Source organism: Pseudonaja textilis, chromosome Z (assembly GCF_049901715.1).
Source record: "Pseudonaja textilis isolate UNSWEBS1 chromosome Z, rPseTex1.2, whole genome shotgun sequence".
Classification (NCBI taxonomy): Eukaryota; Metazoa; Chordata; class Lepidosauria; order Squamata; family Elapidae; genus Pseudonaja; species Pseudonaja textilis.
The window spans coordinates 78,114,856-78,132,080 of NC_142008.1; the positions used below are offsets into that span (position 1 = coordinate 78,114,856).

At 37.6% G+C, this 17,225-nt stretch overlaps 1 protein-coding gene across 1 annotated transcript in view; it reads left to right on the forward strand.

The window, feature by feature from the left end:
- SPMIP7 (sperm microtubule inner protein 7) overlaps positions 1-14,847 on the forward strand; it is a 47,974-nt gene extending 33,127 nt beyond the window's left edge. The window contains exons 8-9 of the mRNA XM_026702199.2: positions 12,044-12,151; positions 13,851-14,847. Coding sequence (XP_026557984.1) covers positions 12,044-12,151; positions 13,851-13,980 — 238 coding nt within the window. The 3' untranslated portion in view covers positions 13,981-14,847. The remainder of the gene's footprint in view (positions 1-12,043; positions 12,152-13,850) is intronic.
- Positions 14,848-17,225: the final 2,378 nt, after the last annotated feature.

The following is a 17,225-nucleotide window of genomic DNA, read 5'->3' on the forward strand; positions in this document are numbered from 1 at the left end:
CAAGCCAGAACACTTTTGAGCAATAGAAGTGATGAAATAAAATAAAATTATATAACTTTAAAAACTGTTTATTTTTCTGTTTCTCACTGACTTTGCTGTCTATCCCAGAAGCAGTCCAGCTTTCATTTTTCATGTCATCAACAGACAGATAAATTAATTGGATCGGGGAAAACAGGAGGTGCACAAGCTGGCACCCTGAGGAAAAATAGAGGTACCAGGCATCCTTTCCTCATTATTACCTGCTCTTGGGCAGTTCCACCTTTCTGCCCACCGATGCAAAGACTTGCAAGGTACAGATTTTCCTTTTCTTCTGCAGTGCCAGCTTCTATGCAAGCAGCACTACAGAAGAAAACTTGGATCTATGAGGAAGAAAGCAGTAGAAAAAAAGTCCCCACGACTCAAAAATCTAGGTTCATAGTAAACTAAGACATACTATTTGATCAATCAACCAACATTTTGCTTACCTGGCATGGAAATGGGCACAGTGTGGACACACAGAGAAGCTGGATTCATTGGATTCTGTCTTTGAGACATCTGATTAAGATGTGATAGTAGTGACTATTGCTCATATTATAAAACTTTGGTATGTTTTAGGGCAGAGGTCCCCTGTTGAGTAGCCGGTGGACACACGAGGCAGACATGGGACTGAAGGCTAACATTGCTTTATTCAAAGCATAATGGGTTGCCGCGGCTGCCCAGGCTGGGTTGGCAGCCCAGCTGGCGACAACAGCTGATGCCGTTTGACAGCTCCTTTTATAGCCAGCTGTCAAACGGCATCAACCAATGGGAGTGATTGGCGCTCCCGCCAGAAATGCGGACCAGACTGGGGACTGTAGTTAGTCAGGGACACAACACCCCTTCCCCCTGGCTAGGGACATGGGCAGACCTGCAAATAGGCCCCAGTGCCAGGGGATCCCCAGCTGGGGTAGAGTCCTTTGCCCCCGGGATCATCCGGGCAGCTGCAGGGGTGCAAGTCCGATCAGCAGGAGCCTGCGGTGGTCCAGGTAGGTTTTCCCCATTTGGTTCGCTTCGGGTATTTCGTATGGCTGGAGTGGTAGACCGGGCCGTTTGGTCGGGAGTCCATGCGTTTTGTTGGTAGACCGGCTCTAGGCGTTGGCTGAGTAGACCGGGCCCTTTTGCGTTTGTCGGATAGGCTGAATCTGCTTTGTTTGCTGGGTAGATCAGCTTCTCGAGGTTTGACAGGTAGACCGGGCCGCTTGGCTGGGGATCATTGTCGAAGGCTGGGTAGGCCGGATCATCTCGGCCTTTGGTGGATAGATCAGCTCTTGTGGGGTAGACCGGCTCGTCTCGGCCTTCGGCATATAGATCAACTCTCGGGGATGGACCGGCTTGTCTTGGCGGCTTTTGGAATGGCGGCAGTAGTGCCTGTGGGCGGCGTCCGTCTCCTCAGCGAGGAAGGCTTTGAACTTCGCGCTCTTGGTAGCGCCAGTGGCAGTGCCTGGCGGGCGTTTTCTCCTCAGCGATGGAGGCTTTGAGCTTCGTGCTCTCGGTAGCGCCAGCGGCAGTGCCTGGCTGGGGGCGTTTTTCTCCTCAGCGATGGAGGCTTTGAGCTTCGTGCTCTTGGTAGTGCCAGCGGCAGTGCCTGGCGGGCGACGTTTTTTCTCCTCAGCAAGGGAGGTTTTTTAAAAAAAACTTCGTGCACACAGAGGTCATCTGCGGCTCGTGACTTTCAGCTCTCAGCGGCTTCAGCTCTTTTTAATAGTGACTTGCTCGGCTGTTTCAGTCCGGTTGCCTCTCATTTGTGCATCCCACCTTCGTCGCCAGTGTTGAGTAGCCGGCGGACACACGAGGCAGACACGGGACTGAAGGCTAACATTGCTTTATTCGAAGCATAACGGGTTGCCGCGGCTGCCCAGGCTGGGTTGGCAGCCCAGCTGGCGACAACAGCTGATGCCGTTTGACAGCTCCTTTTATAGCCAGCTGTCAAACGGCATCAACCAATGGGAGTGATTGGCGCTCCCGCCAGAAATGCGGACCAGACTGGGGACTGTAGTTAGTCAGGGACACAACATCCCCAATCCCAGTTTGTGGACTGGCACAGACCCATGGCATGCCAGAAACCAGGTTGTACGAACAAGTAAAGCCCATCCGCAGGATGCAAGGAGCACTTGAAACCACGGCCCCCTCCAGTCCATGGAAAAATGACTTTCCACGGAACTGGTCCCTAGCGCCCAAAAGTTTGGGGCAGCTGTTTTAGGGCGTGCTTTTATTAATAACTCCTAAGAAGCCAAGTGTCATGAGTTGTATATTTTAAAATGTATCTCAAAGTCCGTGGGTTCTGTTATCAGATTTTATATTTATTATTATTATATCCTGAATTTCACCAACTAGATGGAGGTAGCAAACTGTAGCTAGGGAAATAAAATTATACTTAATTGGCTTGGTTTACATATATACTTATAATCTGTTTTAAATTACTATAGCTTATATACTTTTTATTTTAAAAATCCAATTTGTTTTTCTGCTGTTAATATATGGAAGTCATAAATGTTTGCTGATTAATTATTATTAATATTAAGAACTACTAGTGTATATCATTTTACCTTTTATCTACTGCCCGATGGCAATTTAAGAACTCCAACATATATTTTAAATTCCCTAAACAAATGTTGTAAAAGCTTGTCTCAAATGTAAAAAGCTTGTTAATCTCCATGTGTGTTTCATATACTTTAAATAAATGGAAAGTGGCCATTCTACAGGGCAACTATTACAACAAAAATGGCACACACACGAAGCAAGTTACAGGGAATTAACAAAATAAGGTTGGTTTCTTGTTCTTCATTTGAGGATCTCTTTCTATTTCATTATCATTTACTGTTTTTCTTGTTAAAACTTAAAGCCTTCTTCTCGACTGTCATGGACTATCCCTTCCCCCAGTAATACTTTGCTATACTGATTTTTAAGGCCTTAAGAAACGTTTTCATTCTGCAGGTGCTCAAAAAATCCCAGGGGGGCGGGATTGGCAACAGAAGGTGGGGATTTCCTGTGAAACATTCACCAAGAGGAAGAGAGAGGGCCATAGAATACTCAGTGAGATGACACTTCAAACTCTTTTAATTCACTATATTTCTCCAATTCTGATTAAGAAAATACTAAAAATTAACGAGGCTCAGAATACTTGCCACACAGTCTTTTAGGCCTGCTTCTGCCATGTGCTGCACATTTTTAAAAATAAATATTACGATGGATGAAAAAAAATAGCAACCAAGTAAAATTTGGTCTTGATCTAATTCTCTTCCCCAGGTTGATTATTGTTCTTTTTTTTTACAAAAAGTTACTGCTGTTATGTTTCATATCAGTATATTCTCTGTAGTCTGTTTCCTTCAGAAGTATATTTTCTTCAAATTATATATCAACCAAAAGCCAATCTTAAATATTTTAAAGGATTGTGCAAAGTAAATTAGTAGCTTCAGATATCAACTACAAAAATATATGAAAAACATTTTAATGAACTGCAAGTATATTTCTGGGCTGATATACTATCCCTGGTTTCAAGGTGGAGGTCAATTATATCTAGTCAGTCAGAATAGAGGTGGAAGGTACCTTGGAGGTCTTCTGTCCAACCCTATGCTCAAGCAGGAGACCCTATACTATTTCAGACAGGTGACTGTCCAGTCTCCTCTTAAAAACCTTCAGTGATGAAGCACTTACAACTTCTGACAGCAAGCCGTTCTACTGGTTATTTGTTCTCACTGTTAGGAAGTTTCTCCTTGATTCCAGGTACTCTGTAATTAGTTTCCATCCATTGTTTCTTGTCTTGCCTTCTGGTAGAAAATAAATTGACCCCCTCTTCTTTGTGGCAAAGTCTGGAATATGCTATCAATTCATACCTAGTCTTCTTTTTCTCTAGACTAGCCATACCCAATTCCTGAGGCTATTCATATGTTTTTGTCTCCAGGCCTTTAATCATCTTAGTTGCTCTTCTTTGCACTTTTTCCAAACTCTTAACGTTTTTTAATAATGTGGTGAGCAAAACTGGATGTAATATTCCAGGTGTGGCCTTACAAAGGCTTTATAAAGTGGTACTAATATGTCAAATGATTTTGATCCTATGCCTCTGTTTATATAACCAAGGATGATATTAGTTTTTTTGGCTGCTGCCACACACTGCTGGCTCATGTTTAAGTGATCATCCATGAGAACTCCAAGGTCCCTTTCACAGTTACTGTTTTTAAGCAGTAAAACGATGCTTTCCAATTCTTACTATTCTTCCTGATCTGAATTGATCATTTCTATTTCTTGGTGGAAAATAGAAATAAATAATATTTTCTAAAAATATCTTTTTGTAAGAAACATTTCACTCAATTTTTGAATATGGCTTTTAAAAACTTTAATAGTCATAATTCTTGATTTGCAGATTTCTTTACCATGGATCTTTGCAGACCATACTAAAAGCAAGTGGTATCAATTTATACTCTCTTCATAACAGATATGCACAGAAAAACATGGGGAGTGATTCCTCTTTTATCAGTGCAGCAGTCTCAAAAAACAACGCCAAGCCTGAAATCTTTTATTATGCAATAAAACACAGAGGGCCTAAAAATATGCTTTAAAATTAATATTAAATGGTCATGTGCTTGTATTGGTTGCTAGTTAGTTAACAAATTACAGTAAACTGGAGGTGGTATTCAGCAGGTTCTGACCAGTTCTAGAGAACCAGTAGCAGAAATTTTGAGTAGTTCGGAGAACTGGCAAATACCACCTCTGACTGGCCCTGCGCCCATTTATTCTCTGCCTCCCAAGTCCCAGCTGATCGGCTGGGTCTTCTTTTGTTGCCCTGCACAGGAGCTGGAAAGTAGGTTACTGGGGTGAGGAGGGAATGGAGATTGTGGTATCCTTCCCCCAGGAGTCGAGAGGGAATGGAGATTTTACAGTATCCTTCCCCTTCCATGCCGACCAATCCATGCCCACCGGCTTGCACACTCATAGAACCAGTAGTAAAAAAAAATTTGAACCCACCACTGCAGTAAACCTATATTGATCAAATACTAGATGCTATAGTAACTTAGCTAAATTATATGTCAAGAGAGATAAGCTTTCAATGAGTAAAACTAGCACTGTTGACTTCCCAAAGAGGAGCAGGTGTCATATCTGTGACCAAAAACTATGAAACAGATGGCATAATCATGGAAATACAAACTGCTGAAACTATACAGTTCATGACACCTGCTCATTGTAGGCTGCATGTACAGTATGTTGCTTTGGTTGGATATGTTATAAACATTTTTATTAGAAATGATTCTTCAGATAAAAATATTGCATTGATACTGCAATATATGTTGCAAAATAATATATGTTGATGTGCAGTATAAAAACTGGGAGCTCCATAAATTTCCAAATTGTGTTCTTGTTGGTCTTTCAACTTTATACTGTAGGGTATTAGTGAATTACTTCTTTACAATTGAGCTAATAGCTGAAAAAGGACAGTTTTTGATAAAAGGAGAAATAATATAATTTGAATAGTATAGCAAGTACTTCTTATGTATCAATTTCCCTAGAGGAATTTTACCCCCAAATTTGAAATACTATGATCTTTCCTCTATTTGAAGAATGAAGCTAAGAAGATTGCTGGGGTTTAGGGATAATGTGGTTTCATTTGTGTCATTCCTAAATAATAATGTCTCCAAAATTTTTTAAAAAATGTGCATATGGTTCTAGGTATATCATTAAGTACTTTCTTATTTGTCTTAAACATTTTACAGCACAAGTGGTGCTAAGTATAAGGTTTAATGTGGAGTAATTGTAAATGTGACAAGTTGCTGAATAATCTCTGGTTTTTTAAACAAATGAACCAAATATATAATTATTTAAATTGCACTATTTATTTGTACCTATCGAATATTAAACCATATATTAAAAGAATCCTGTAGATTTATGTGTTTAGGTGTAAATATAATAATATATTGCAAATTACACCCATTAGAAATTGAGAAGAAAAGCTCAGTTATTCACTTTTGAACAGGCTTTGAATCATGGGGCTTTCAGATTATGAACTTGTTACAAACATAAAAATATATTATAGGTATGTAATTTCTAACTCTGCAGTTTGCACATAGTGCGAGAATTACAAATAGAAAAGTTAATATATAAATGATATGAAATGTAATCACAAAATTATCTTTCCCATCAACAATGTATATGTAGACCGACTTCTGAATTCTTTTCCTTTCTGGAAGAACAGATAAATCATAAGGCTCCAAGGGACATTGGAGGTCTTCTAATCCAAACCTCTTCCCAAGGCAGGAATCTTTATACCATCCTGAAAAATTGAATGTCTGATCTTTTTTTAAAAAAAAAAACCCTCCAGTGATGGAACACCCACAACTCTGGGAGGAAAGTTGTAGTTAATTGCTGTCACTATCAGGAAATTTCTCCTTAGTTCCAGGATTCAGGATTTAACAAAAACAGATCTCATTTTGCTTCTTATTCTGCTCTCAGCTGCTTTGGGGAATGTCACCCCTGCTTCTTCTCCAGTACAGCCCCCCAAGTACTGGAAGACAGCTATCATGTCTCCTGTAATCCTTCTCTTCATTAGGATAGACATAACTAATTCCCTTAATTGTCTATCATACAGTTTCTTGGGTCTGATTTTTTTTTTCTGTTACAGTGACCAGAACTGAATACTCACTAGTGCAGTATAGAGCAGTATTATCACTTCTTGTGATATTAATGCTATCCTTCTATTCATGCAGTCTAGGACTGCACTTGTTGTTTTTTTGTAGTTGCAGCACTAGTTTGAATGCAGTAGCTGATAGAAAGAGGTATAACAATCTACAAGAGGAAGCCAAACAAGTTATTAATGCTGCTAAAGTATACAAAAAGGAGGAACTAGCTAAATTTATTAAAGGGGGAGGGGGTAAAATCTTTTTTAGGTACACTAGCAATAAAAGGGTGGAAATTGTGCAATCACCAAAATAAAAATGCAAGTAAATCTTATATTAAGGAGGCCTGGCTATAGCTAAACAAATACTTCTTCTCAGTCTTAGAAATAGATGCCAGTTACAGTTTGGAGGATCATACCTGTCCTAGAAGTGCAGGTTCTTTTCCAAGGTTTTTAAAGATAGAATGACAAAACATATCAAGAGAGATCGGAGGAACTGAATATGTATAGAATAGCTATAGCATTTAAGCTTATATACCATCCCATAGAATTTTACAGAACTGTCTTGGCAGCTTACAATGTAAGCATTATTAGCATATTGCCCCCACAACCTGGATCTGGGCGAGAATTTGCCTGCAATACTTCACTTTAACCACCAGAAGAGAAAGGGGGACATGATTGAAATCTTTAAATATATAAATGTATGAATGAGGTTCTAGAAAGTAGCATTTTCAATATTAAGTAGAAATCCAGAACATAGGCATATGTGACAGGAGGAAAATTCAAAAGTAATGGTAGAGGGTGTTACTTCGCAGAAAGTGTAGTGAAAGCTTGGAACAAGCTTCTAGTTAGGGGTGGTAGGTCAATCAACAATAAGTGAGTTTAAACATGCTTGGGCTAAAGATGTCCATCATATGATGAAAATTAAAAAATAGAATAAAGGACATACTGTATATGGATCACCAGGTTTTTTTTTCTGCCACCAATTTTCTATGTCTCCATGACTGTGTTCAATTGCCTGTTGGCATGGTCACTCTCTCAAAATTACTACAACTTCCATCCGTTCAATCATTTCATCCCTATTTGTAAGAATGAAGTCCGGTATAGCTGGCTCTCTAGTTCCTTTCTCTACCTTTGGGGAAAATGTCAACTAGGCTTGTCAGAAACGTGCAGTTTGTCTCCCAGTTTACGTCAGGGTACTTAAGTTCCCTATCCCCAGAGTGGTGTATTTCCTGCACATCTTATTTCACTGACTAGCAAAATCAATTTTTGTCTGTCCATATAATTTACTCATTTATGTTTTCAAAACTTTACTAAAAAATAACATTGGAGTCCCTAGATTTGAGCTTCTAAGATTTTCAAAGTCTTTGTCTGGGTCTTACTGTCATAGACCACTTCCATTTTTGTACATCTACCTTTCTCACTATGGAAGAACAGTTTCTGTTGTTTCTCTTGTAAAAGTTCTTTTGTTTGAGTACACAAATCACCATCCTTTCTCCTCAGTTTATTGATTTTTTTTTGCTCCAGACACTGCTATGAGTTTGCATTTGCTGCAAATATATCTCAGATTATTTTGTCACAAAAATTGCTGAATATAATTCCAGATTTCTATATGTCATCTTCACTTTTTTCCCTTAGGGCATACACATAGGAAGATTTATTTAGCCTTTTAAATACCATATAAATTCTGATGTCCATGCTCACTCCCTGGAAGCATTATATTTTCAAAGACCATGACATCAGACATGAAAAACTGGGGTAGAATAAACAAGAATAACTTTAGATCCCATAGAATGCACAAGATCATATAATGTATTCACAGCTTGCTGAGATAATGCCTAGTCTAATAATCTAAATAATGTCTAGTTTAACAAAGAGAAGGACTAGGAATGAAATGATAGCAGTCTTCCAACATTTGAGAGACGTCACAAAGAAGAAGACGGGGAAAATCTATTCTCTCAAACGTGAAGCAAGACAAGTAATGGAGGAAACTTATCAAAGAGAGATCTATCCTAGAATTAAGGAGAAATTTCTTGATAGTGAGACCAATTAATCAGTGGAACAGCTTGCTTCCAGAAATTGCAGGTGCTCCAACACTGGAGGGTTTTAAGAACAATTTGGACAGCCATTTGTCCAGAATTGTGTATAAGAGTTAGACCGGGGTGGGCTTCAAATAATTTAACAACCAGTTCTCTGCCCAGTTGCTGGGTGGGTGTGGCCATGGTGGGTATGGCCTAATTGGCCTCCTGCACTACCCTGGGAGCACATACAGGCCACAGGAGGCCTGTTTTTGCCCTCCCTGGGCACCAGAGGCTCTCTGGAGGATGGAAACGGGCCCATTTTTTGCCCTCCCTGAGCCTCCACACAGGCCCTGCACTTACCTGTGATCCAAAATGGGCTGCATGGGGACTCCTGGGAGGGGCAGGAAGGAGTGGGCGGGGCCAGCTAGTCATCGGAACTACTGGTTCACCAAACCAGATGTAAAATTAAAATCCGGTTTAACCAAACTGGCGTTAACTGGCTGAAGCCCACCTGTGGGTTAGACTAGAAGACCTCCAAGGTCACTTCCAGTTATTCTGTATTCTGTAAATAATGTTTTTCCTCCTCTCCCAGGGAAACAAATATCAGTTATACAGTATCAGTCTGCTGACAGAATGGGATAGTAACATGAAGTCAATGATAGTTACACGAAGAGTGTCATTTTTAATCATTTGTTGATTAAATGATTAAAAGAAGAAGGAAGAAAGAATGGATCTTAAATCAGATGTAATGGGGAAATGTGAATTGTACATAAATAATTTTAAGCAGGAACAATTGATCAGTCTGAAATTCTTTACTTTGAAAATATACAAGTACAGGTGAAACTTGAAAAATTAGAACATCATGCAAAAGTTCATTTATTTCAGTAATGCAACTTAAAAGGTGAAACTAATACATGAGATAGACTGATTACATGCAAAGCAAGATAGTTCAAGCCGTGATGTGTCCTAATTGAGATGATTATGGCTTACAGCTCATGAAAATCCCAAATCCACAATCTCAGAAAATTTGAATATTACATGCAATCAATAAAACAAGGATTGTACATAGAACAATATCGGACCTCCGAAAAGTATAAGCATGCATATGTACTCAGTACTTGGTTTGAGCCCATTTCACAGCAATTACTGCCTCAATGCGGCGTGGCATGGAAGCTATCAGCCTATGGCACTGCTGAGGTGTTATGGAAGACCTGGATGCTTCTATAGCAGCCTTCAGCTCTTCTGCATTGTTCAGTCTCGTGTCTCTCCTCTTTCTCTTGGCAATGCCCCATAGATTCTCTATGGGGTACAGGTCAGGCAAGTTTCTGGCCAATCAAGCGCAGTAATCCCACGGTCATTGAACCAGGTTTTGGTGCTTTTGGCAGTGTGGGCAGGTGTCAAGTCCAGCTGAAAAATGAAGTCAGAATCCCCATAAAGATCTTCTGTGGAAGGAAGCATGAAGTGCTCCAAAATCTCCTGGTAGACGGCTGCATTGACCCTGGAGTTAATGAAGCACAGTGGACCATCACCAGCAGATGACATGGCTCCCCAAATCAACAGAGACTGTGGAAATGTCACACTGGACTTCAAGCATCTTGCAGTGTGTGCCTCTCCATTCTTCCTCCAGACTCTGGGTCCTTGGTTTCCAAATGAGATGCAAAAGTTGCTCTCATCAGAAAAGAGGTCTTTGGACCACTGAGCTGCAGACCAGTTCTGTTTTTCTTTCGCCAAGGTAAGATGCTTCTGATGTTGTTTGTTGTTCAGGAGCGTCTTGACAAGAGGAATATGACATTTGAAGCCCATGTCCAGGATCCGTCTGTGTGTGGTGGCTCTTGATGCACTGACTTCAGCCTCAGTCCACTCCTTGTGAAAGTCCCCAACACTTTTGAATGGCCTTTTCCTGACAATCCTCTCCAGTCTACGGTCATCCCTGCTGCTTGTGCACCTTTTTCTTCCATACTTTTCCCTTCCACATAACTTTCTATTAATGTGCTTTGATACAGCACTTTGGGAACATCCAACTTCTTCTGCAATTACCTTTTGAGGTTTTCCCTCCTTATGGAGAGTGCCAGTGGTGGTTTTCTGCACAACTGTCAGGCCAGCAGTCTTTCCCATGATTGTGATTCCTACTGAACCAGACTGAGAGACCACTTAAAAGCTCAGGAACCCTTTGCAGGTGTTCTGGCTTAATTAGCTGATTAGAGTGGGACACTTTGAGCCTAGAATAATGAACCTTTTCACAATATTCTAATTATTCGAGTTTCACCTGTATTCTTTACTTACCCTGAGCTTCAGCGATTTGGTGATTGCATTGAATATAGAGGTAAGTGTAGTATTTTAGGAAGCTAAGGACTACATCTTTCCAATTGCTACAGCACTGGGACATATGTATTTGTGCAATTATACAAATAATACCTACTTTTTAAATCATTTCAAAAGTTCTGGCATTTGCTGCTGTTATATCAAATACAGATAGGAATATATTAATTTTTTTTCTCACATTCTTTTTCAGAGAACAACCATTAATAACAAAATAGGTTTAATTGTAACAAAAAGTTCCATGTTAACTCTGCCTTTGCATGCTATAAATATCAGACCAGTTTACAAATAAAATTCTTTGCAATATGTAATGAGATTCATGTTCCCAATCTTAAACATTTATTAAGGGTAAGCTAATTTTTCCAATATTACTGGATATATTGCAAGATATAATGGATTTTCACATTTCATGGGTCTTCTGTTCTCTGAGCTACAGTGCTCTATCCACAAGACTTGATGGAATTGCATTATCTATTAGAACGATTCTATTTGAATAGCCATATATATATACTAGTCAGTATAATTTGAAAATATGGAAATAGAATGCATTTCCTATTTTTTAGAAATCCCCTCCCAAATTAAGACTCTTTCAGCTACATAAAAGAATAGCCTATTTCCTGCAATATATTCATATTGAGAGCATATGATTAAGTTTGTTCAGTGTGGATATATGGGCCTCTTTAGCTTATACATGATATTCTATGGTTTGACTGATCTATAAGGAGACTAATTTTTTAATGAATCTGGAATTAACTTTCTATCATTTGCTTTGAGAGAGAGATGATGTAGAAATATCCTCTTTTCAGATTTTTTCACTAGCTAGCAATGCAGATAGGACTCCCCAAAGACAATATATTTAATAGTGCTATTTTATAACTATGTTTTATCTATTCCAATTTTTGTACGGTATTAAGTCAATATAATTTTCATACGATAATATTTTACTTTCTTCTACATCCCTTTCTCACAAGTACAAACATAAGCCAGCACTTTTGGCTTGATTACAGCTATCAGGAAATAATTATTCCAAGCTTGTGCCCATTTAATCAATTCCTCTTCTCCCTTTAACTTTTCCCTTTAGCTCTCCAAATACCCTTGGATACACCGGCAAGGTTCATTGGTCAGCCACCCAACCAGTAAATTCTAATCTTCCATCAACATTGCCATCAATAATTTCACGAATGTATGGGTAAGTGTAAGGCACATTACTTAATTTGCTCATATGAATTATAAAGAAAATCCTAATTATGGTTATTTCATTAAAGAACAATTAAATATTAAGATTATATTTCTGTGGTTTAGTAAAAAAAAAAAAAGGGGGGGGAGCAGCCAAATTGCCTAACAGTCGTAAATGAGTATACAGAAGCAGTTTGCTCCAGAATTTCTGCATTCCACTGAAAATTTGGAGAGGAATACTGAGCACAAAAGTACATATGGCATCCTACAATGTTGTATATACAGTATCTTTGTCTCTCTTATAAACAACTTCTGGGGTTTGAGAAAGTTGCATCGGTTATTTTTTTCTTTAGCTTTTTTTTAATCCAATAACATGCATGTAATTTTTACCCTTCACTAAGAAAGGCACCAAAAATCCTAATCCGTTCATAGATTTCTATAAGTCAATGCAGAATTTGCTTTTGATCAGAGCTTAAATATTTTGGTGTTTGAGAAGAATAAACTACAGTATATTAAGCACAGGTATGCCAAGTAGTACTATTCTAGGAAAACACTGTTCTATCTCCCTTTGGCATACAGATGCCAAACTTTATTTTTTTAAAATTCCCATAATTTAAAGAAGGAAATATTGGAAGGTGCAACTGTTATTCAGAAAATGTTTTTTTTTTTACTTTGAGCCTTTATTTTATATATCTATGGAGATTCTCAGTCATCCAGGTCATGATTGCTTCACAGGTGCTTTTTCAAAAGGCAACTAGACTTTGTTTCTTCCTTGAGAAAGACATTTTGCTTTTTTCATCCAAGAAGTTTCTTCTATTCTGACTGAACTTCAGAACTGAAGAAGCTTCTTGGATGAGAAGCAAAATGCCTTCCTCAAGGAAAAACAAAGTCCAGTTGCCTTTTGAAAAAGGACTTTTGTGATCTTTATTTCATATTTCAACTCCACTAACATTTTCATTTTCCTGAAAGATTGCATTCACATTTTTCTTAAGTCTGTTAATCAAGATTTTCTGATTCCCACAGATTCCCATTTAAATGAAACTACATCCTATCTTATAATGTTTTTATTTGCCATGGTAAACATTCCTTACAAATTGAAGATTTCCCAGGAAACACTACATTTTTTTTGTCATAGATTTATCAAATTGTTTAAAAGTAAAAAAAAGAACAATTACATTTGGGGATAACATTAGTTTTAACAATGGTATTACTGAACTTAATCAGTCTAGACATAAACTCCCTTTGTCAAAAAGCAATATTCTTTGTGTGAGCGCTGTTTTTTTTGTAGGAATACTATGATATAGAAAGATATGTTTTTAGATCAAGCAAATGAATATTAGCATATAATATCTCACATGTGTGTATATATGATATTTAAACTATGTGGACAGTATATGTTTTATACTATATATCTCTTTCTTATCTTTCCCAGCTGACCATATACACTGAATATATAGCAATGAGTATATTGTATTATGATTTATATGCATATCATAGTAGTGAGATATTAGTGCAGTTATGTCCTGTAGAGTGTGCATAATGCTTTTAAACAATAATTTTAAATTTAAAACAAAATTCTAAAGTCATTTAGTTTTCATGTGCAGTGTTAGGATAGCCCAGTAAATTCTATGTACTTCCTACTGACATGAGTGGGGATGATTGAGCTTGAAATTCACATTCACATGAAAAATAATTTTTTTTTGTTATTGTAGATACTTAGCTGAACATGGACAGTCAAAAGAATTCCCCCATTGGGGACCCTTGTCACAGATTGTTACAACCACTGAACCACAGAATTCTTTCAATAAGAAGGAAAAAGAACGACTTGAAAAGAAAACTTGAAAAAACATTAATCTCAGTGGCACAATTCTAAGTTTCAAAAAATAAATGGGAAATAAAAATTGTAAAATGGACTTGTTTTTAAAAATCAACACTTTTTCAGTTTTTCTCTTTATGTCATAGAAAGGTCATGTTCCATATAATAATATAGTCAAGTACATAGCATATTTTAATAAAATATACATTTTTCCATATAGTTTTATGAAAATCCCATAACTCATTCATTAAAATCTACTGATTTCCCAATGTTATTATTTCTTTAATCCTGGTCAAAGAAAAGTGCCTTGTAGAATAGTGTTCATTTATTACCTCTAGGACTTTTTTTAAGCATATGATGTGTATAGCCAGGGAAGTCTATCCTGCTTTTTACCACAGAGTAGTAGCCTAAGATTGCTAGTTCATTTTGTTCACATATACACACTATCCATGGTACAAGAGAGAGGGTGAACTGGCTTTGTACCAGCTGGCTAACAGCATTTAGAGGATGTTGGATCATCTGGGCTTTCTTTTGCTGATGTCATCTAGCATCTGGGCAGGTCCGGTGCCAGCTCCTCTTCTGCATGGAACACTGCTAGTTCCTTCCGACCAGAGTAGTAGCTATTTATCTACTTATATTTTTATATGCTTTAAACTTCTAGGTTGGGTAGAAGCTAGGGGAAAATTACGAAAGCTCACTCTGCCACACAGTGCTGTGTGATTGAACTGCCAGAGTGCTGACTATCTTTGGCCAACAAGTCCAGTGTTTTTAAATGCTATACCATCTCTGGAACAGTAAGATACAACATACAAAGTGGGATCAGTAGAATTGTCTAATAGAGCATCTAGCCTTTAATGGACTAGATTTCTTAGTCACCTGCATATACATCTATTAGAAATAATTGCAATCCTTTTTCTACATAAAAATTTACTTAAATAAAGACACATTCTTTTGATTGTGGCCTTTGCAGTCTTTTCACTTTGATGTACACTTTCATAATCTGTCACGATCTACCAAGTAAGATTCATCCTATCAACTATTCCATGTTCTACTTAGTAGAACATTTGACAACTGTTCTGTGTTGTTGTCCAAGGTGGGAAAGGATATCAAGCAATTTTCAAACCCAAGTTCTTGGTAAGTGGGTTGCATTTGGCTTAGCAGAACAATTTTTGTGAGCCTGATTTCAACTTGTAACTCCCAACTCACTAAGACCATTCACAAGAAATGACATGACGCTCCCTTGAAATAGTTAAAGATTAAGTTATGTGTCTTGTCATACTGTGGTTTGTTACAGCTCAATGTGGTATATGTAAACTCAGTTTTATGGTTTATAAATAAGTGTTTCGAATTTAGTACATTTTATGAACACACTGAATAAGACTGTGGAAAATAGGCAATGGGATATCTTGTACCTATTTTAACTAAAACGATAGTATTAAATGTTGTATTTTAAAATGGAAAAGTAATGGAAAAAAGATTGGAGCTGCAAGGTTTGGGGGAAAACACAATCTTTGTCTCTGTTCTAAATTACATTCCCAGAGGGGCTTCTACCTTTTCAGAATGACAGTACCCAGGCCTTGCTTTAGGTAACCTTCATCTGCTTTTACATTTTGTTATTGGCAATTTATTTTATTTATTTATTTCATAAATCCACAGTTTATTTTCAATTCTGAGACTATTGACATGTAGCCCCTATCTTTTGACACAGGGCAGTGATGATGTTAAGCAATTTCTCTATGGCAATTTCTCCAAATAATCATATCCAGTTCAATTCATCCTATTATAGAGAATATTATTTCTTTAAACCCCCTACACAACTTTGTTAGTTCATAACACAGTGAAAATGTCTTCCATTTTCTTTTTAAAAATTAGTTAGGAATGCATATTGCATATAGGAATGTGAATGGTGCAGTGCCCTTGGCCTCCCGCTCGGAAACTTGAGAGTTCAATCCTAGGTAGTGACAGATGTTTCTCTATTTTCTTTATCAAAGAGAAAATATCTGTTGTGAACTCCACATAGGTGTCAGAGAGGACATTCCACTAGTATATGCTCGGCTCCATTCAATAGCTCCAGCCCCACCATGACAAAAGAGACTACAGATTCATAAAAAGAAAATTGTGTATAGGAACAGTAATGTATTTTTAAAAGAAATGTTTTTCACTTTTCTCCTTAGTTCTAGGTTGATATCCTCCTTTATTAGTTTTCATCCATTGCTTTTTGTCTTGCTTTCTGGTGTTTTGGGAAATGGGTTGACTTCCTCTTCTGTGTGACAGCACCTCAGATATTGCTATCATGTTGCCACAGTCCTTCTTTTTACTAGCCTACACATACCCAATTCCTGCAACTGTTTTATGTTTTATTCTCCAACCTAATCATTTTTGTTGCTTTTCTCTGTAGTCTTTCTAGAATCTCAACCTTTTTTTTTGTATTTTGGTGACAAAAATCAGATGCAATATTTCAGATGTGGTCTTACGAAGGCATTATAAAGCAATACTAACACTTCACATAATCTTAAATCTACCCCCTGTCAAATCAGCAGTGCTTCTTTGGCACTATTGGTTCATATTTAAATGACAACTAGGACTCCAAGATTCCTCTTGCATTTCCTGCTATTGAGCCAGCTTCCACCTATTCCATACCTGTATATTGCCTAAGTGTAAAACCTTATTTTCCTCAACACTGAATTTCATTTTATTAGATAGGACCTATCTAATAAAATCTTGAGCCTATCTTCTGGAATGTTAACTATTTCTCCCCGTATGGTGTCATTTGTAACTTTGAAGAGTTTCCCTTCTTTTTTTTAAAGATATATTTTTATCATTTACATTTAAATATATTGAATACAATATAATTGTCCTGGCATTCCAATTACCATAAAACAAAAACGGAAACAGTATAACATATATACTATTTTAAAAAGTGGTAGTGTTGTACATCATATTCTAATATGTCAACTAATCTATCATTCCAATACTTACATTCCTAGATCGATATTAAAAATAATATCTCTTTCTATGTCCACCTCACCTGATTCTTTCACATTCCAACTTCTACCTCGTGTTTCTAAACATTGATAGAACCTATTCCATTTTGAATAGTATTCTGTATCTCCTTTATCTTTTGTTTCTAGCGTTAGCCTGTCCATTTCCTCACATTCTAGTATCTTCCTTATCATCTCATCCTCTGACGTGGTGTTTTCATTCTTCCACTGCTGCATGTATACAATTCTTGCTGCGGTCAAAACATGTAATATTAGATATATTGTCCCTT